The 20095-nt window shown below is 68.9% G+C and overlaps 2 protein-coding genes across 4 annotated transcripts; one reads left to right on the top strand and one right to left on the bottom strand.

The window, feature by feature from the left end:
- Positions 1 to 1908: 1908 nt before the first annotated feature.
- Positions 1909 to 12657, top strand: NOS3 (nitric oxide synthase 3). 3 transcript variants are annotated; one of them, XM_062493031.1, is made up of 26 exons: positions 1909 to 2007; positions 3100 to 3225; positions 3532 to 3680; positions 4034 to 4196; positions 4568 to 4659; positions 4732 to 4873; positions 5103 to 5242; positions 5600 to 5774; positions 6225 to 6326; positions 6457 to 6651; positions 7276 to 7349; positions 7435 to 7579; positions 7731 to 7835; positions 8030 to 8097; positions 8184 to 8300; positions 8748 to 8922; positions 9041 to 9170; positions 9693 to 9771; positions 9854 to 10041; positions 10302 to 10480; positions 10732 to 10942; positions 11201 to 11288; positions 11462 to 11583; positions 11846 to 11994; positions 12272 to 12466; positions 12538 to 12657. In XM_062493031.1, exons 1-26 carry the CDS (start codon positions 1909 to 1911, stop codon positions 12655 to 12657), a joined length of 3528 nt encoding a protein of 1175 aa, XP_062349015.1. The 3 variants fall into 3 exon arrangements, with proteins under 3 accessions (XP_062349015.1, XP_062349004.1, XP_062349025.1); XM_062493020.1 differs by having other exon boundaries at positions 1909 to 2045; positions 3123 to 3225; XM_062493041.1 differs by lacking the exon at positions 1909 to 2007 and adding an exon at positions 2760 to 2803 and having other exon boundaries at positions 3123 to 3225.
- Positions 12658 to 13636: 979 nt separating this feature from the next.
- Positions 13637 to 18627, bottom strand: ATG9B (autophagy related 9B). The gene is made up of 13 exons (XM_062503174.1): positions 18501 to 18627; positions 18296 to 18339; positions 18118 to 18182; positions 17882 to 18040; positions 17197 to 17338; positions 16317 to 17065; positions 16077 to 16230; positions 15361 to 15540; positions 15047 to 15289; positions 14792 to 14976; positions 14387 to 14489; positions 13823 to 13904; positions 13637 to 13728 (listed from the first exon to the last, which is right to left on the bottom strand). Exons 1-13 carry the CDS (start codon positions 18625 to 18627, stop codon positions 13637 to 13639), a joined length of 2325 nt encoding a protein of 774 aa, XP_062359158.1.
- Positions 18628 to 20095: the final 1468 nt, after the last annotated feature.

Genomic DNA, 20095 nt, shown 5'->3' with positions numbered 1-20095 from the left:
ACCGACTGAAGCAACTGGTCTGACTGGACCGGGTCTGACAGCCGGAGCCGACCAGATCTGCCCAGTCCCGACCAGACCGGCTGGACCGAGCGGCTCCAAGCGGCTTTGAACGGCCACGGCTGAACCCGAGAGGAACCAAACGGGCGCGAACGGGTCTGAATGGATCGACTGGGGCCCAAATGGGCCCAACGGACCCAAAAGGACCCACCGGGCCCAGATGGACCGACCGGACACAAACGGATGGACTGGACTGACCAGATCCCCCAGATCGCACCGAATGCGAACGGAGAGCAGAGTAAGCAGAGCTCAGCCGGGGAGGCGGGGAACGGTGGGGTACGGGGCACCGCGGGGCGGGGGGCTGTGGGGTAGGGGGCACCGCGGGGCGGGGGGGGGCTGTGGGGTAGGGGGCACCGCGGGACGGGGGGCTGTGGGGTACGGGGGACCGCGGGGCCGGGGAGGTGTGGGGCTGGAGGAGGCCGCGGGACAGGGGAGGCTGTGGATTTGGGGAGGCTGTGGGGCGGGGGGAGCTGAGGGGGGGGATCAAGGCCCGAGTCCCGCCCACCGGGCAGTGCAGACAATGGGGTGGGCGCTCCGTGGTGACGGACGGGAGTGTCCCGCCCCACGGCGCGTGGGGGCGGGGAACACCCTGGGGAGGGGGCGGCAACCCGGTACTCCCCGAGACGGAGTGATCGAACCCCAGTCCGTGTCCCCCTGGGGGTCCCTGCGGCGCCCCCCGCCTCGGCTCTGCCGCCCATGCGATGCCCCGGTCGGGCCCCGCACCTCCCGGTTACCCCCGCCCCGCTCCCCCCCGCAGGAAGGAACCGCCGGGCCGGCACCGGGCGCGGTTTCCCGTCGCTGGCGTGAGCCGCGGGCTGAGCCCCCCCTCGAACCTCCGGAGGGACTCACCCACCAGGACCCGGGGGACCCCGTCCCCCCCGGCCACCCCCTGTCACACCCCGCACCCCAACTGCACCCCCGCGCCGAAGCCCCGGCCCCGAGACCCCCGCGACCCCCGCCCCACTCCGGGGTCACTGCGGGACCCCCCCCGCAGACAGGTGGGGTGAACCCCCCCCCGCGCAGGGTGCCCCCCCGGGGTGGGTCGCGAGGTGCACTCCCCCCTGCTTAGTTCCCCCCAGGGGTGCTGACCTGGGGGTCCCCGGGAGCGCCCAGCGCGTCAATGGCCGGAACTGGGTGGAAGCAGCGGGAAATGGGGGGGTCCCGCCGGACATCCGCCCCACGGCCGAGGGGCTGGGGGCGGCCCGGGAACCCCCGGGGCACCCGATGGCCCGGGGCAAAGGTGGGGGGAGGCACAGTGCCCTGTGGCCAGGATGGGAGCCCTGCCACCAGCGCGGTCCCCCAAGTGCTGCGTGTCCCCCATGGGTTTTGTGTCCTCTCTCTGGGTGCCGTCGCTGCGTTCCCAGGGTGCCATGTCCACCCCGGTGCCATTTGCCTGTTCCCCTGGTGCCACGCGTGTTCCCCCAGTTCCGTGTCCCCCGCAGGTGCCGCGTCCTCTTCAGTGCTGTGTCCCCACCCTCACTCTAGGTGCCATACATGCCCCCCCAGTGCCACATATCCCCCCTCCAGTGCCACGTTCCCCCCAGAGTTGCGTCCCACCCGGGTGTCATGTGTGTTTTCCCAAGTCCCTCCAAGGGCCATGAGTGCCATGTCTCCCTCTGGATGCCATCGCCCCTTCCCCATGGCCACAGGCCGGGGGACGGGGATCAGATTGGGTTCGACGCCCTCCGGTGGGGTCCGCGGTGTGTCCCACGCCGCGTGGCGGTGACGGCGGAGGTGACGGCAGAGGTGGCGGCGCCCATTGTGCGCGGGGCGGGGGCGTCGCGGCCTCGTCACCACTTCCCCGGGCTGTAGGAAGCGGGAAGCGGCCGCTCCCGGCTCAGTGGGGCCGAGATGGGGAACCTGCCGGGGGTCCTGCCCGGAGCCCCCCGCGCCTGCCCCGGCCTCGGCCTCTGCTCGCGCCCGCGCGGCCCCGCGCCCGAGGACCCCCCTGTCACCGCTGCCTCCTCCGCTGTCACCGAGCCCCCCAGGTGGGTGCCCGGGTGGGACGGACCGGGTGGGATGGGCACGGATGGCGTGGAAAGGAATGGACGGGGCACCGGGGCATCGGCACTCACCTGCCACAGCTCCGAGCCTCGTCGGGGACCCCCTCCTCCCCGGCGGGGACCTTCGCACATGGCCGCAGTCCACCGGAGACCTGTCCCCGCCGTGGAGGTGTCCCCGCGGGTCACGGGGTGGGTCGCGTGGGGCATTGGGGCAGAACACGGAGCCCACCGGTAGCAGAGCCCTGTGCGCTCTGCCCGTGGTGTCGGGACAGTGTCTCCTGTCCCACGGTGTGGCTCCAGCAGCCCGTGGGACCCACTGGGGTGCTCAGGGGCGAGCGTGGTGTGGATGTACACGGGGGGACATTTGGGCAGGGGTGTATGGGGTCCATTAGGGATGGAGGCGTGGGGACCCCACAGGCGGGTCGGATGGGGGCTCGGAGGGGACGGGCATGGGACGGGGGCGTGTCCTCCCCCCGCGGTGGCCCGGAGCCCGGTCTGACTCACGGCCATTGTTCACACTCACACGAGGGCCAGGAACGCCCCGCGCCCCCTCCATCCTCTGACCCCTCAACTCCTGACCCCTCCAACGCAGCCCCCCGTAACTTGATCTCTCATTCCCTGACTTCCCAGCTCAGCCCCACATACACTGTTCCCCGCCCCCTGATCTCCGCATCCCCTGATCCCCCCCAGCTCAGTCCCCCAACCTCTGCTCCCTCCCCCGGCCAGGCACCCCCATCCTCTGAGCCTCCCCATCCCCAGGCCCTCCCTTCCCTGCCAGCCCCCATCCCCACGAATCTGATCCGAGGGCTCGGGACCACTCCGCAAAAACAGATGTTGGGGAAGTCCCCGAACCTCCCCCAATGTCCCCCAGCGCTCCCCTGCACCCAGCGCCCTCCTGATGCCATCCCCTCGGACAGGACCCCGTACCCGAGGGGTCCCGGTGTCAGAGCCGCGGGATCAAGTGCGGGGGGGCCTGCGTTTGTCCCCAGGTCCCCCGAGACCCCCGGGCTGGGTCCCCCCGTGCCCGAGAAGGTCTCAGGGGTGCCCCGTGTCACCTCCCAGCTCGGCACCCTCTTCTCCGGCGGAGCCGCCGCGCTTCGCCCGCCTGAAGAACTGGGAGACGGGGAGCATCAGCTACGACACGCTCTGCGCCACCGCGGGGCAGGTCCGGGGGCGCGGGGCGCGGCTGGGGGACACGGGCATGGGGACACGGGAGTGGGGCTGAAGGGGTGAAAAGGCGGGTGGAGGGCAGGGAGAGCGGCAGAGGAATGGGGGTGCAGGTTGGAGTTTCAGATCGGGGGGCTGCAGGATTGGAGGCAGATGGAGAGGCAAAGTCAGGGGGCAGGGCTAGGGGTGCAGGTTTGCGGGGTGCCAGGGTGCCAGACGTGGGCGGGGCAGAGCGAGGAAAGGGATACAGGGACGGGGCCGTCTGTCCCGGCGGTGCGGGCAGCTCACCTGGGGACGCCCCCAGGAGCTGCCCTGCTCGGGGCAGCGCTGCCTGGGCTCGCTGGTGCTGCCGCGGCCGCTGCCCGCCCCGACCCCCGAGGGGACGCGACCGCCCGAAGAGCTGCTGGAGCTGGCCCGGGACTTCATCACCCAGTACTACGTGTCCCTGCGGCGGTGAGCGCGGACGGCACCCTCGCAACAGCCACGGGCACCCCCACAGCGGGCACGGGCACCTCCCGGCCCCTGGGCACCCACAGCCCTGCCCGGAGCACCCATCTCCACCCCAGAACACCCCACAGCCCCAGGGTGCCCCATATCCCCACCTCTTCCCCAAAGTACACCCGTATCCCCCATCCCTGCCCTGGGACATCCCGTATCCTCATCATTGCCCTGGGGCATCCCGAAATCCCATTCCCGCCCCAGAGCACCCCTGTCGCTGTTTGGCCCCCTTTCCCCCGAAGGTGCGGGTGTCAGGGGGTGCTGGGGGGTGGTCCCGGTGTCTCTGGGTGCTGAGGGTGCCCCTGCAGGGAGAACTCGCCGGCACACACGCAGCGGCTGCGGGAGGTGGCCGCGGACATCGCGGCCTCGGGCTCGTACCGTCTCCGGGAGCCCGAGCTGACGTTCGGTGCCAAGCAGGCGTGGCGGAACGCGGCGCGCTGCGTCGGCCGCATCCAGTGGAACAAGCTGCAGGTGCGGCCCCATCCGTGGGACCCTCAGCCACCACAGCCCACGGGGACACCAACACATGGTGACCTCAAACAAAGGCATCCCAACCCACTCCACAGGAACCCCATCTCACAGGGACCGACACCCCCACGGTCCCCGCCACACCACGGGGACCCTCGTACCGTGTCCCGAGTCCTGTGGTGACCCTCACCCCACAGAGACCCTGCCGTGCACCTTTTGCACAGGGACCCCCGCCCCGACAAAGGCCCCACGCCACCCCCGCCCCATGGGGACCCCGGTCCCAAAGGACCTCCTGGCCTGCAATTCCCCTCGGGAACTCCCACCGCATCTGACCCTCAGGGCCCCCCACACCCACCCTGTCCCCCCCCCCGCAGGTGTTTGATGCCCGGGACTGCGCGGGGCTGGCGGAAATGTTCAGCCTCCTCTGCTCCCACATCCAGTTCGCCACCAACCGCGGCAATATCCGGTGAGAATCTCCCCGGTTCCCCCCAAGCCCCGCGGCCGCAGGGTGTCCTGACGGCCCCCCCGCCCCCCCCAGGTCTGCCATCACCATCTTCCCCCCGCGGGCTCCGGGACGCGGCGATTTCCGCATCTGGAACCCGCAGCTGATCCGCTACGCGGGATATCGGCAGCCCGACGGCTCCGTGCGGGGCGATCCTGCCAATGTGGACATCACCGAGGTGGGGGGACCCCTGCCCCCCCAGGCCCCCTCACCCCCTTCCCATCCCTCCCCTATTCCCTCTCCAGCCCCACCTCAATCTTCCATCCATTCCCACTTCATCTCTCTTCCTTCTCCCTCCTCACACCACTCCACCGCCCTCTCCACCCTCCCCATCCGTTTCATCTTCCCCCAATCCCTGCGCTCCCAAACACCTCCTGGAGGCCCCCCCTGACTCTGTCTCCCTCCAGCTCTGCATCCAACACGGCTGGATCCCCGGGGAGGGCCGCTTCGACGTGCTGCCGCTGCTGCTGCAGAGCCCCGACGAGTCCCCCGAGCTCTTTCCACTGCCCCCGGAGCTGGTCCTCGAGGTGCCGCTGCACCACCCCACGTGAGTGTGGCTCTGACCCGGGCAATCTCGCAGGGACCTGGGCTGGAGACCCACGGGGTCAGCCCTGGGGAGGGTTTGGGGAGGGGATGAGTGGGGGATGGAGGTTGGGGAGCCTCACGGGACATGGAGCAGAGGTGGGTCTGACGGACCTGACGAACACTGGAATTCTGGCTCCTTCCCTGGCTGGGATACCGGGCTGCTGACCCCCTCCTGGGCTGGAGTCCGGAGCACCGGGTGCTGATCCTGTCCCTGATAGAGCTGTTGGTGTGCTGACCCTCCCTGGGATGGAGCTGGGTACCCACGTTGGGGGCTGTGGGGCCGGTGAGGGTCCGGCCACAGCCCCCCTGTGCCCCCCAGGCTCGAGTGGTTCTCGGAGCTGGGGCTGCGCTGGCATGCGCTGCCGGCCGTGGCCAACCTGCTGCTGGAGATCGGGGGGCTCGAGTTCCCCGCGGCGCCGTTCAACGGGTGGTACATGGGCACCGAGATCGGCTCCCGAAACCTCTGCGACCACCACCGCTACAACGTGCTGCCCGTGAGCCCCCGGCGCCCCCAAGACCGCCCCGGGACCACCTCCCCCGGGACTGCACAGGGACCCCTGGGACTGCACAGGGACGACCCCCCCCGGGACTGCAGAGGGACCCCACAGGCACAGCCCTGAGACTCCACTGGGGTCCCCCCAGGACCCCTCCTGGGAGCCCCCTGGTACTCCCCAAGATTTCCCTTGGGACCCACGCTGGGCCCCCCTGGAACTCCCCAGCGACCCCCACTGGGAGCACTCTGGGACCCCCTTCAGGCCCATCCTGGGACCCTCATCAGAGCCCTCACCAGGACCATCCCTGGATCACTGCCGGGACGTCCCCCAGTTTCCCCCCCCGGGAGTCCTCTGGTAGCCCGAACAGGACACCATTAGGACCCCATCTGGGATCCTCGGGGATCCCCTGCTGACCCCCCCTGGCTCACCCTGCCCTGCTGACCCCCGCAGGAAGTGGCCCAGCGCATGGGGCTGGACACAGGAACCAGCTCCTCCCTCTGGAAGGACCGGGCGGCTGTGGAGGTGAACGTGGCCGTGCTACACAGCTTTCAGGTGGGACCCCCAGTGCGGGGACCCCCACACTGCTGGGACCCCCAGACTGCCGGGCCATGGGAACCCCCACATCCCTGAGGCCCCATCCCCACAGGAAGCCCAGGTTTCCATTGCCCCCCTGGCCCTGCAGGTGGCCCAGGTGACCATCGTGGACCACCACGCAGCCACCGAGTCCTTCATGAAGCACCTGGCGGCAGAGGGGCGGGCGCGGGGGGGGTGTCCCGCAGACTGGGCCTGGATCGTGCCCCCCCTCTCGGGCAGTCTCACACCGGTGTTCCACCAGGAGATGGTCAACTATCACCTGAGCCCCACCTTCCGCTACCAGGTGGGACCCCTGCCCTATAGCCCCTGTCCCCCAGCCCCCTTCTGCTGCCAGGTGTGGGGTTGGACCAACAGATCCTGCCCCATAGCTCCCCAGCCCCTCTGCACCCCCTCCCTGGCTGGAGGTGGCAGAAGCAGCGGCTGGTGCTGCAGCCCCAGGTCACTGAGACCCTCGCTCAGCTGGCACTGACCCCCCCGGACACCCCCAGGACTTTGTGGTACTGCCCTGGGCACCGCTGATCCCTGTGGGAGCCCCAACCCTCTGCACCACCTTCCACTGGCTCTGCCCCACAGCAGCCCCCAGGACATCCCACAGCAGCCCTGAGCATCCCCTGGTACACCTCCAGCAGCCAGCTGAGGCTCTGCCCAGCCCCCTCGGGAGTCTTACAGCCCCCCATGAGCCCACATGGCCCCCAGTGCTCCCCATGACTCCCAGTTCACATTCTGGCACCAGGTGGGTCCAGCCCCACAGACCCCCACAGACCCCCACAGACCCCTAACCCCTGTTGCCCACAGCCAGCCCCTCCTGCTCCCCAACCCCCCAGCTCCATAATCCCACAGACCCCCAACGCCCTGCCTCACACCTCCCCATGGCCCCTCTGCCCCACCACCCCCCCCTTCCCCCCAGCCGGAAGCCTGGAAGGTTTACGTGTCCAAAGGCACCACTGTCACCCGGAGAAAGACCTTCAAGGAAGTGGCCAAGTACGTGAACCCCATGATCCTGGGGATCCCCTGGGAGTTTTGGGGTCCTCCAGGAATCTCATGGTCAGTCCTGGTGATCCCACAGCGCTGTCAAGATCTCGGCCAAGCTCATGGGACACGTGATGGCACGACGGGTCAAGGCCACCATCCTCTATGCCACGGAGACCGGGAAATCACGGACGTACGCTTGGAATCTGTGCCAGCTCTTCCGCCGGGCCTTTGATCCCAAGGTTTGGAGGAAAAAGGGCGAGAACTGGGGTGGCTCCCCTCATCCACCTCCCTCCCGGGGCCAAAGGCCAAGTGCCCTGTGAAGGGGTTTGGGTGAGGGGAGATGCCCGGTGCAGTTCCATGGAGGGATCCTAATCCTGGTACTCTGTGAAGGTGCTGTGCATGGACGAGTATGATGTGGTGGCCCTGGAGCATGAGACCCTGGTCTTGGTGGTCACCAGCACATTTGGGAATGGGGACCCTCCAGAATGTGCTGAGGTAGGAATGGGATGGGATGGGATGGGATGGGATGGGATGGGATGGGATGGGATGGGATGGGATGGGATGGGATGGGGATGGGGATGGGATGGGGATGGGATGGGGATGGGATGGGGATGGGATGGGGATGGGATGGGGATGGGATGGGATGGGGTGGGGATGGGATGTGGGGGTGACACTCCACCCCCCCCCAGAGTTTCTCCAAGGCACTGATGGAGATGACATCACCGTACACCAGCACCTCCCAGGCAGAGCCGCCCATGTGAGCACCCCGAGGGTCCTGGGGGGGTCCCTGCTGGGGCCACAGCAGGATCCCCCCTGACCTCCCGACCACCCTCATGCCCCCAGGAGCTACAAGCTGCGGTTCAACAGCGTCTCCCAGTCCGACCAGCTCGTGTCCTCCTGGAAGAAGAAGCGGCGGCAGCTGAGCAACACAGACAGTGCAGGAACCTTGGGAGCCCTGCGGTACCGAGGGGATGGGCACAGGATGGGCACGGCCATGGGCATGGCCACAGGGACAGGGCACGGCCACAGGGATGGGCACTGGGATGGGGTCCTCAGCCTGGGCATGTTGGGAGTCCTGCAGTAGCCAGGCCACAGGGTTGGGCATGGCCATGGCCACGGGGACAGGGATGGGGTCCTTGCCTGGGCACGCTGCCCTGTGGGGGCTTGTGGTGCAGGGTACAGGGGCTCACCCCGGCACTGGCAGTGCCAGCCCTGCCTGCCCTGAGGGTGTGGGTGGGGGCAAGATCTGCCCCAGGTCCCCAAATTTGCCCCCCTCATGCACTGGTCTGATAATGGCTTGACCCTTCTGACTCTAGGGATCCTCCCCAGTGCATCCACAGCCAGGCTGGGGCTGTTCAGGGCATACCCCCACATCCCTGGGGACCCTCACCCCCACTCTGTCCCCAGGTTTGCGGTGTTCGGGTTGGGGTCCCGGGCGTACCCCCACTTCTGCGCCTTTGCGCGGGCCGTGGACACGCGCCTGGAGGAGCTGGGGGGGGAGCGAGTGCTGCCCCTGGGCGAGGGCGATGAGCTGTGTGCCCAGGAGGAGTCGTTCCGCACCTGGGCGCGCCAGGTGTTCCAGGTACGGGGGCTGGGGGGGCCATCAGGAGCCCTGGGCACACCTGGTCTACGAGATACCAGGGTTGGGGGGCACCCACAGGCCCCCCGCTTGGCACCCACCGCCCTCCCCGTATCCCTAGGCTGCCTGCGAGACGTTCTGTGTGGGGGACGGGGCGGGGGGGGCCGAGGAGCTGTTCGCCCCGCCCCAGGGCTGGAAGCGCCAGAGGCACCGGCTGGTGCCACAGCCCCAGGCCACCGAGACTCTGGCCGGTACCGACTTCTCCGGGACCCCCCCCCCCAAACCCCTCGGGACCTCTTGAGTTCTCGTGTCACCCCCCACCTATCACCTACACCTACGCCGTGGGTCGACCGGGACACCCCACAGCACCTCCCGAGCACCCTGTGGGATCCCCTCACATCCCACAGTGCTGGGGGATCACCCCCAGCCCCCCCCCCGGGACTCCCCCAGCCCCCTCATGACCTCCCCAACACCCTTTGTGTCTCCCTCAGTTTTCCTGTCCCCCCATGGCTCCCCAGCCCCCGTGCCCCTCCATGTCCCCCCAAATCCCTGTTCCTCCCCAGCTCATCCATGTCCCCTCATGGCCACCCAGTCACTCCAGTCCCCCTATGACCCCTCGTCCCTACATGTATCCCTGTGTCCCCAGTCCCCCTATGCCCTCCAGTGCCTCCTCAGCCCCCCATGGCCACCAGTCCCCCGTGTCCCCTAACCCTCCAGATCTTCCCACGCATTCCACGCCCCCAGTTCCCCCATGACCCCCCCGCACTCCCCAGGACTGTCCCAGCTGCACAAGCGCCAGGTGTTCCCCTGCTCGGTGCTGTCTGTGGAGAACCTGCAGAGTGAGGAGTCCAGGTGAGACCTCCCCGCACAGGAATCCCCACCTCACCGCCCCACTGGCCCTCCCAGTGCCCCCCTGACCCCCCTGTCCCCGCAGCCGGCAGACGCTGCTGGTGCGGGTGAGCTGCGCGGAGCAGGCCGGGCTGCGGCACCTGCCCGGGGACCACCTGGGCGTGTTCCCCGCCAACCGCGAGGAGCTGGTGCGGGGGGTCCTGGAGCGCGTGGAGGACCCGCCCCCCCCCGAGCAGCCCCTGGCGATGGAGAGCCGAGACGGGGACCCCGCCGGTACGGGGGGACACGGGGGGATTGAGGAGACTCCAGCGGTTTGGGGGGGACAGGAGGGGGTCCCGCTTCTATGGACCGGGAGAAGATGGGGAGGGGCCGAGGCTTGGGGAGAGAAAAAGGGGAATGAGAAGAAATCGGGGCAGAGGAAGAAATTTGGGCTGGGGAAAGGAATGGGAAGGGACTGAGGGAGAGAGAAAAGAGGAAGGGCCTTGGGAAGGATACAGGACAGAACTGAGCGTCACAATCCTCCCCATCCCCAGGTGGGTCCAGCCCCGGGCCCCGCTGGGTGCTGCAGCCCCGGCTGCCCCCCTGCACCCTGGCCCAGGCTCTCACCTTCTACCTGGACGTGGCGACCCCCCCGAGCCCGCAATTCCTGCAGCTCCTGGGCTCGCTGGCGCAGGACCCCACGGAGCGGGAGCGGCTCCAGCGCCTGGCGCAGGTGAGGGGAGCGGGGGAGTCAGCACCCGGAGAGGGGCTGGGGGGACTGGGGAGCTGGGGCTGGGGGGGCTGGGGAACCCCTCTCTGGCTGGGATTCTGGGCTGCTGGGTTGCCAGTTACCTCACAGTCTGCATACTGGGATGCTGCCCCCCCACTCCGGGCTGGCTGCTGGTCCCCTCGGTCTGGTGGCAGGCTCTGGGGGTCCCCGGGGCCGAGTGTGGGGTCCCCGGTGTCCCAGCCTTGTGGCCGCAGGACGCGCGGCTGTACGAGGAGTGGAAGTGGTTCCGCTGCCCGACGCTGCCAGAGGTGCTGGCCGAGTTCCCGTCCGTGGCTCTGCCGGCCGCGCTGCTGCTCTCCCAGCTCCCGCTGCTCCAGCCCCGATACTACTCCATCAGCTCCGCGCCCGGAGCCCACCCGGGCGAGATCCACCTCACCGTGGCCGTCGTCACCTACCACAGCGAGAGTGAGCGGCACGGGGATGGGGATGGGGACGGGCATGGCGAGGTGGGGCACCTCCAGGGCATCTTCGGGGGCTCCAGTGCACCTCCAGCGTTTCCCGGAAATCTCCAGTGTGCCCTGAGCATCTTCAGGTCCCCCCATCCGCCAGCCCTGCCCACCTAAGGCACAGAGGAGTCCCCAGGCCCTGTGGGAGGCTCTGTGAGGGGCTGCCTTTGGGAGTGCCACCCGCCGCAGCCCCACCAGCCCCCTCTGGTCCCCACAGACGGGCAGGGTCCCCTCCACTACGGCGTCTGCTCCACGTGGCTGGCGCGGCTGCAGCCAGGGGACACAGTGCCAGCCTTCATCCGGGGGTAAGCGATGGCTGTCCTGCCACGTGCGTCCCCCTGCCTGCCACCCCCGTCTGTCCTCCTCCACTGCTCCCCTACATGTCCCTTGCCTACCTTTATCCTACCCTAACCCCATTTCCCGATATCGCCATCCGGGGCTGGGCTCAAGCCCCCCAAGTGACCGCCGACTGCTGCAGGGCCCCCTCGTTCCGGCTGCCGCCCGCCCCCGACACCCCCTGCATCCTCGTGGGACCCGGCACTGGAGTCGCGCCCTTCCGCAGCTTTTGGCAGCACCGGCTGCAGCTGCTGCGAGCCGGAGGTAGGGACAGGGCACAGGGACATGTGGACACGGGGCTAGGGACAAGGCTACAGGGGCCGTGGGGGGCCAGGGAGACGGGGATGGAGAAATAGTGACATGGGGATGGGGACGGGGAGACAGGGGGTTGGGAGGATGGGGAGACGGGAGGGATGCGGGGGTGTGGGGTACATGGGGATGTGGGGATGCGGGAATGTGGGGACAGGGGTGGGCGGGGCTGTAGGGACAGGGGGTGTGGGGACACGAGGACACTATCCCCCTGCAGGTGGCCCCCTGGGCCCCATGGTGCTGGTGTTCGGGTGCCGCTCATCCACTCTGGACCACATTTACCGTGAGGAGATGGAGCAGGCGCGGGAGCAGGGCGCCCTCAGCCAGGTGCTCACAGCCTTCTCCCGTGAGCCCAGTACCCCCAAGGTGAGACAGGAACAGGAGTGGGATGGGGCAGGGGATGGGATAGAAACAGGCTGGGATGGGCATGAAGCTGGGGAGGGACGTACTGCGGGGACAAGGACAAGGTGAGGATGGAAATGGAGGGATCAGGGATTGGTGGGGGATGCTAAGCCAGAGACGGAGGTGAGGGGCTGGGGTCACAGACAAGGGCAGGGACAGCACACAAAGGGTCGGGGCGGGGATGGGGACCTGGGCACAGGTCGGGTGGGTGCAGGACGCCATGGTCCCTGCGTGTCCCCAGACGTACGTGCAGGACGTGCTGCGGGCACAGCTGGCGGCCCAGGTGCACCAGGTGCTCTGCCGGGACGGGGGCCACATGTACGTGTGCGGGGACGTCACCATGGCCACCGAGGTGCTGCAGACCGTGCAGCACATCCTGGCCCAGGAAGGCGACATGACACTGGGGCAGGCGGGGGACATCATCAGCGAGCTGAGGGTAAGGGCTGGGCACGGGAACGTCACAGGGGACGTGCCTGTGGACACCCGGCCCTGACAGCTGTCCCTTAGGACAAGAACCGCTACCACGAGGACATCTTCGGGCTGACGTTCCGCACACAGGAGGTGGCCCTGCGCATCCGCAGCCAGTCCTTCTCCCTGCAGGAGCGGCGCCCGCCGGGCCCGCCCTGAGCGCAGGGACGCGGGAGTCCCTGCGGCTGTGCCCCCAGTCCTGCCACCCCCAGTAAAGGTTTAGTTTTGATACCCCCGGCCTGGCACTTCAGCTCCCGCGGTGGCACTGGGCGCGTGGGAGGTGGCACAGGGACGGATGGACTTTGTGGCACCTCTGGGGTCACCTGGCCACGCTCCAGACACGAGGGGTGGGAAATGGGGGGCAAAAGGACACAGCCACGTGGCTGTGGCGCTGAGGGTTGGAAATGGTGGGAGGGGGCTGTGGCCATGGTCCTGTGGCTCACACCTGTGTGGCTGCAAGTGAGTGCACCCCCTTCCAGCACCACTGCTGCCACCTGCCCAAGCCCCCAGTGTCACCCCAAACTGCCTTGGCCCCATCCATGGCATCGCCCCCCAGGACCCCGAGCTCACCCCCGGGCGCAGCTAGTGGGCACAGACCCTCTGTAAACCTTTATTTCAGCTGGTGCTCTGGGCACCACAGGGGGCACCAGCCCTGTGCTTCCCCAAAAACAGCACCTGGGGGGACTGGCAGCACTCCCGGCTCTGCACCATAGTGGGGGCATCAGGGACACCCCGAGCTAGGGGGCTCCCACGGACAGGGCCCCCCTGGCAGCATAGTGGGCACGGTGAGCCCCCCACTGTGCCCCCGGCAGTTCGCCCGGCACCTCCGGGGTGTCTTGGCACTACCAGGACCCTGCAGAGGGAATGAGGCGTCAGCAAGGACCCTAGAGTGGAGACCCCGGAGTGGGGGCTCTGGCACTCGGGGACCCCAATACTGGGCACCCCAGGAACTGGGAGCTCCAGCACACGTGGCAGCCCAAGCCCACTGACCCCCGGCCCCGGGGGTCTCTGTGCCCCAGCCTGGCAGTGCCCATGTCCCAGTGCCAGGACTCCCTGTACCCTCAGCCCTGGGGGTCTCCATGTCCCAGTCCCGGGGCCCCCGCTCCCCCGTGTCCCCACCCACCGGAGCCGGGTCCAGCTACGTCATTGTCTCCTCTTCCTCCTCCTCTTCTTCCTCGGCCCACCCACCCAGCGGCATCTCCCTCAGCTGCGAGGCCCGGGCAGCCGAGCCTGGGGGGCACAGAGGGGTCAGCACCCCCAGAACCCTCCACTGCTGTCAGCAGTGTCCCCCCAGCCCCCGGGACACCCCCGGGGCCGTGCTCACCTGTGGTCACAAAGGGGTGTTTGGGTACTCCCACGGGCTGGGGGCTGGAGCCCTGTGGCTGCTGCTGCTGCTGCTGGTGGAGCTGGGAGGGGACAGGGGACAAGGAATAGCCCAGATCAGTGCTCAGATCACCCCAGAGGCACCCAGAGCGCCCACATTGCTGCTAGAGCCCCCATCACAGCAGACCGCCCCCCTCCCCCCCCCCCATGTCAAGCTGCCTCCCCGTGGGGCAGCAGGGCAGGGGTCCCTCAGCCCAGGACACTTCCCGGCCCCAAAAGGGTGCCAGAAGGGGCTGTCACATGGGTGAGAGCAGATGGGGTGCCTCGTCCCCAGCTGGCAGTGGCCAAGAACGGTGGGTGGGTGTCACCCAGTGGGGCAGGGAGGGCGGGGGCAGCCTGGAATGCCGCTGGGGACAAGGGACAAGGGCCAGGTAGGACTCCCAGGGGGTGAGGCAGAGCACCCAGACAGTGACACTCTGGTGGGCACGGGGACACTAGGCAACCCCAAGAGACCTGTCCCGGAGTGCTGTGGGCAGGGGGACCTCGGGAACCGCAGGTGACACACCTGGTGCAGGTAGATGGCGTGAAGGCTCATCTCGGCCGAGGCCACCTCGGCCAGCAGAGCCGAGCGACTCAAGCTGCGCAGCCGCGACTCACTCAGCGCCGGCCTTGGGGCAGGGGAGGTGGGCACGGGGGCACGAGGTGACACCACCGCCGCAACACTCCCTCCTCCCTGTGACACCCCTTCCCTGCCACGACAACCCCTCCGTGACACCCTCTCCCCTCCCCGCCACGACCCCCCGTCCCCACAAGAACACTGCTCCCCACCATGAGAGCCCCCCTCAGTGCCACCCCTCACCGCCCTGACACCCTTCCCAGCCGTGTCTCCCCTCCCCACGCCCCCACATCCCCCGGCACCCATGTCCCCACCACGTCTCCCCTCCTCACGGCCCCTGTCCCTTGTCCCCACCTGTCCTCGGGGCACGGGTGCTCTCCGGGGCTGTCCGGGGCTCCGCAGGGAGGGGTCCCCAGGGGGTTCCGCAAGGACGCCAGCAGGCTGGCGGTGGCGCTGGCCTTGCTGCAGGGCTGCCCAAAGCGCGGGTCCCGGGCCACCAGCCCGCTGGCCGCCAACACGCTGGCCACCAGCCCCTCGGGCTGCGGGGACATTCGTCAGGGAGAGACCCAAAACAGCCCGCAGCCCCCCCGGAGCGCCCCCACTTACCGCCAGGGCCGAGTCTTCGGACAGAAGGGACGCGGCCAGCGGCCCCTCGGCTAGCAGGTGCCGCGCGGGGGGCGCGGTGGCCGCGTCGCGGGTCACCTGCGCCTGGAGGTGGCCGAGGAAGCGGCGGGCGGGCGGCGGCGGCCGCCACCGGGGATTGCTCAGGGCGAAGCGCATCAGCGACAGCTCCGTCTTGCCGTGCTCTGCCTGGCGCTCCGGGGTCGCCTCCGTGTGTCCCTCCGACAGCCACTGCAGGGACAGGGACGTGGCACACCCCCGCAGGGGACACACAGCCCCGCGACGCCTCCCCCGCTCCCCACCTGCGGGTTGCCGTGGTGCCGCACGTCCAGCTGTGCGAAGGAGCAGATGTCGCCCACCCCCGACACCTCCACCGTGAAGTTGCGGAAGAAGTCCACGATGTCGAGGGCGCGGGGGGGAAAGGCGAAGATGAGGATCAGTGGGGTCACGAGGGGGCTCAGCAGCTCCTCCAGGATGAAAACCTGCGGGGGGGGGGGGAGGGGGCAGTGGGATCTTGAGGTGCCCTGGGGCGGAGGTCCCAGATTTGGAAGTCCTGGGGTGGGATGTAGTCCTGGGCAGTAGGTCCCGAGGAGGGGCAGTGCTGCCCCGGGGTGAAGGGTGACCCCGGGGTCAGCTCAAGGTGGGGGATTCCAAAGCAGGAGTCTCCTGGGATGGGGGTGCCTCAGGAGTGGGGACTCTTGGTGCGGGAGGGTCCCAGTGTGGTGGATCCCAGGGTATGAGATCCTGGCACAGGAAGCTCCCTGTCCGTGGGGTTCTGGGGGTAGGGATCCCAGGGCAGTGGATTGGGACAGGGAGACCCAGGGCAATGGGTTTTTGGAGCACAGGATCCCAGTGTTGAGGGGTCCAGCCTGGGGATCCTAATGTCGGGAGTCCCAGGGCTGAGAAATCCCAGGATGGGACCCTCCCAGTCTGTGGGCTCCTGGGGGTGGGATAGGATGGTGTCAGGGGAGTGGAGTCCTGGGGAGGAGGGTCTCGGGGAGCGGGGGGCTGCACTGACCGCCTTGTACTGGAAGAGCTGTGCCATCTCTGCTCGCGTCTCGGCGCGGCCGGCGCGGCCCTGCCAGTGCTCGGGCAGGTAATGAACGTGTGCCAGAACCCGCTGCAGCAGCTGCTCCGGGCACCACACGGCGTGCTCGTCTGGGATGAAGGACCTGGAGGGGCACAGACGGGGTTCCACCTGAGCCCCCCATTGCCCACCCAGCCCAGCACGGCCCAGCACAGAGCCTGACCCACCCACCTGGCCACGGTGACCACGAGCCCCAGCAGCGTGATGGCTGTCAGGATGTGCTGCACCGTCAGCACGTCCTCGTCGTACACGGTGAGCACGATGAGCACGGCCAGCACGGAGCCGGCAAAGAAGCCGACGTGGCGAGCCAGCACGGCCAGCAGCGGGCTGCTGAACGAGTCCATGTATTTGGTGGCCGGCGCGTGGCCACGGCCGAGCCGCGCCTGCAGCTCGTGGCCCAGCTCGTTGAAGTGGCGCAGGTAGTGGCGGGCGTAGAGCGACCAGCGGCGCGCGCCCAGGCTGCCCGGAGCCCGCTTCAGCCCCTCAGCGTAGCTGAAGAAGGCCAGGAGCAGGCGCCAGCCCAGCACGCAGGGGCACAGCGCCAGGTTGGCCACCCCCAGCAGCACAGACGCCCGCGCCAGCCCCCGGGCCAGCGCCCGCCGTGCGCCCGCCCGCTTCACCTGCGGCCGCAGGCTCCAGGTGTTCTGGAAGAGCGCGGCTGGGCCGCGGAACAGCAGCAGCTCCAGGTTGAACTGCAGGCCGCGCGTGAGGAAGACGACGGGGCCGAGCAGCGGCAGGCGGAAGCGCACGGGCAGCAGGGATTTGTTGACCATGGCCACGGTGTAGTTGCGGAAGCGCAGGATGCGGTGGTGGATGTCAAGCTCCGTCAGCTCACGGCGCGGCACGCACAGGGGCTGGCGCCGCTGCAGCGCCAGCAGCCGGGCCTGCACCGACTGCCAGCTGTGGTTACACAGCTCCTCCTGGGACAACGGCACAGGCGTCGGCGCTGGGCACCCTGCGGCGCAGCACAGCGCCGTGCGCAGCCGGTGCGCAGCGTGGCCCAGCCAGACCCCAGCGCCCCCTCGGCCCCTGCCCAGCCCCAGCCCCTCACCGCGGGGATGCCTAGCGCACGGATGTAGAAGCTCCGGATCTCCCAGTAGCCCACGAGGCGCCGGAGTGCCGTGACCAGGCGGCACAGCCAGACTGCGCCCGCCAGCACCAGCAGGAACAGCAGCCACCCGCTGCCACGGAGCCTGCGGGGACACGGGTGTCACCAGTGCCACCAACCCCCCCGTGGCTTCCTGCCAGCCACTGCCACAGAGCCTGCTAACAAGACACAGGTGTCACCCGTGCCACTGGGACCCCCCCACAGCCACACGGGTGCCAGCAGAACCAGAGGCCACCTGCTGACATGAAGCCTGTGGGGACACAAGTGTCAGCAGGTGCCAACAAACCCTTCACAGACAGCAGCCACCCACTGCAGAAACACAGATGTCACCAGTGCCACCAGCCACCTCATGGACATCTGCTGTCTCCCAGACTGCTGGGGACACACGTCACCCACAGCACCAGCATCAGCAGCACCCTGACCCCCACCAAGCCACGCTAGTGGCACTGGAGCCTCTGCACAGCCGTGCAAGCAGCAGCAGGAGCAGCAACTACCCTCCGCCACTGACCCTTTGGGACACGCGTGTCACCCACAGCACCGAGACCCCTGCACAGCTCCCTCGGTGTTCCCTGGTGTCCCCCGGTGTCCCGCAGTGATCCCCAGTGTCTTTCAGCGTCCCCCTGCCTACCTGCGGGTGCACTGTGGGGCGGGCAGCACGGCGTCGGGCAGTGTCACCTTGGAGCGCTCGGGGACGTGGCTGTGGTTGAGGGGACGCATGGCGAACAGGACATCGTAGTCCACACAGCACAGCAGGAACGTGCTGAAGGTGACGACGAACAGGAACTGCCTGGGGGGATGGGGGTCAATGGGACCCTTGTGTCACAGCCGCGTGACACTGCACGGTGACAACGTGGGGTCACTTACACCAGCTCAAGGACATCTGAGAGCAGGACACAGGCAAAGCCGTTCCTCTGGTGGAACTGGTAAATGTGGCGGAGGTTAAGGAGACTGTGAAGGGGTGATGGACCGCTCACGTCCCCCTAGAGCCACCCCATGCTCCCCCATATCCCCCACAGTGCCACCGGGGGCTATGCCAGGATATCTTGGTGAAGAAACTGTCCAGGTCCTTAATGTGGTGCCACGAGTCTGAGGGGAAAAACACGGGGGGGTCAGGTGGGAACGTGGTACCACTCCCCCGCCCCCCACCTGGCACCCCTACACCCCACCAAGGACGCAGAAACACCCACCTGGGGTCCCCAAACAGCCCACGGGAACCCTGCGTCCCCCAGCAGATGGGAACCCAGTACCTGTCGGTCCTTCAGTGACGTGCAGCAGCAGCTGCTCCTCCTCCTCCTCGCCGGGGGGCGAGTCTTCCTCACAGTCCTCCAACCGCCGGTACTCCCGGTAGTCCCGGTCCTCCTCTCCCTGCTCCATCACCTGCCGGGGAACGTGAGCACTGCGGCCGCGATGGGGCAGGTGTGGGGCAGGTGTGGGGCACCGGAAATGCCACTGAGGTGCCGCAGCGCCGCCCGCGTGCCCCGAATTCGGGTGGCCTGAGCTGGCCCCGGCCGCAGACAGGTGACACCGCAGGTGCCACCGGCCCGTCCTGTCCCACCGGCCAGGCCAGTGCCAGAGCCTGCCGTGACCCTGCAGGGCTTCCCGGGGCTCCCCGGGAGGGATCCCCTGCATGGGGTGAGGGACCCCAACACTTTCCCCAGCTGTCCCCCGGGACACGCCGTGCTGCCCAGTCCGAGTGGGGGACGCCTCTTCGCACGACCCCCGTGTCCACAGCTCCCCACATCCTTCCTTGTCACAGACCCCCCCCTCCCTCCCCATGGACTCCTGTACCCACAGGCACCCCACAGACCCCCCTTCACCACAGACACACCACCCCCGGAGCTGGGGCAGCACCCTAGAGCAGGGACAGCTCAGGACCAGTTCTGAGCCCTTCTCAATGCCCTGTGGACCCCCCAGCCCGGTGAAGGACTGGACCCCCCACCCCTCCGGGTCAGGGCAGGATCCCGGACCTTGGGGCAGGAGGACAACCCTCCACAGGGGACGACGGGATCCAAAACTCTTGGAAGTGACCCCAAGCCCTTGGATGGGACCATCAGCGTCTGGAGCAGGACGGGACCCCCCGTCCACCCCCCCACGGTTCCCTTACCGCAGCGCCGCGCGTCACCAGCGTCCCTCGCGCTGGCCACAGCCGGTGTCCAGCCAGGCCGGTGGCAGCAGGTGACACCGTCCAGCCCCACCTGTCCGGGGCTGACTCACGGCGCGGGGCTGGTGCACCAAGAGGGACCCGACCCCCTCTTGTGCAACACCCCCTCGGGGACAGCGGCCGCGTCCCCCGGGATCGGGTGTCCCGGCGGGTGACACCGGCACGGCCCGTCCCCAGCTCCTCATCGGGAAGCCAAAAATACCCGCAGAGCCCGAAAATAGCCCGAGAGTGTAAACGGTGGGGGGGGCGTGGGGATCCCCGGGCCGGAGCCGGGCAGCCGGGACACCCCCGGAGCCGGGGACAGAGCCCAGGGGACGTGGCACCCGAGGAACACAGCAATGGCCCCGGTGACCCCGCCGGGACACGCGTGTGTTTCCGCAGCGTCACCTGTGTCACGGGGACCCCCGCGGCTCCGCACGGGGACACGGACACCTGCCCGCGGGGACACGGCAGGGTGACAGCCCCGCGGTGACACGCGGCTGCGCCGTAAGGACGCAGACGGGGCTCGCCAGCGACCCGGGGTCACGCGTGGGGACACGGGCACCCCACGGTGCAGGGGACACACCCGCCCCTGACCCCGCGCTGCCCTCCCGGGGGGTCCCGGGCTGAGGGACCCCGGAAAGGAGCGGCGTGACCCGCCCGGGGACAGCGGGGCTCTGCCAGCCCCGGGACCCGCTCCCC

Source organism: Cinclus cinclus, chromosome 1, assembly GCF_963662255.1.
Source record: "Cinclus cinclus chromosome 1, bCinCin1.1, whole genome shotgun sequence".
NCBI classification, from domain to species: Eukaryota; Metazoa; Chordata; class Aves; order Passeriformes; family Cinclidae; genus Cinclus; species Cinclus cinclus.
Note: the sequence above shows the minus strand (reverse complement) of the source record. Positions and strands in the feature narration are given on the sequence as shown.

What these genes read in the sequence shown, in the direction of transcription:
- NOS3 (XM_062493020.1), top strand. Translation starts at nt 1,909, where the DNA reads ATGGGGAACCTGCCGGGGGTCCTGCCCGGAGCCCCCCGCGCCTGCCCC. An exon ending in GGGCGCGCCAGGTGTTCCAG is followed by an intron (nt 8,923 to 9,040) that starts GTACGGGGGCTG and finishes CCGTATCCCTAG; the next exon opens with GCTGCCTGCGAGACGTTCTG. An exon ending in CTGCAGAGTGAGGAGTCCAG is followed by an intron (nt 9,772 to 9,853) that starts GTGAGACCTCCC and finishes CTGTCCCCGCAG; the next exon opens with CCGGCAGACGCTGCTGGTGC.
- ATG9B (XM_062503174.1), bottom strand. Translation starts at nt 18,627, where the DNA reads ATGGAGCAGGGAGAGGAGGACCGGGACTACCGGGAGTACCGGCGGTTG. An exon ending in CTCGTGGTCACCGTGGCCAG is followed by an intron (nt 16,231 to 16,316) that starts GTGGGTGGGTCA and finishes GTGCCCCTCCAG; the next exon opens with GTCCTTCATCCCAGACGAGC. An exon ending in GGCACCACGGCAACCCGCAG is followed by an intron (nt 15,290 to 15,360) that starts GTGGGGAGCGGG and finishes CTGTCCCTGCAG; the next exon opens with TGGCTGTCGGAGGGACACAC.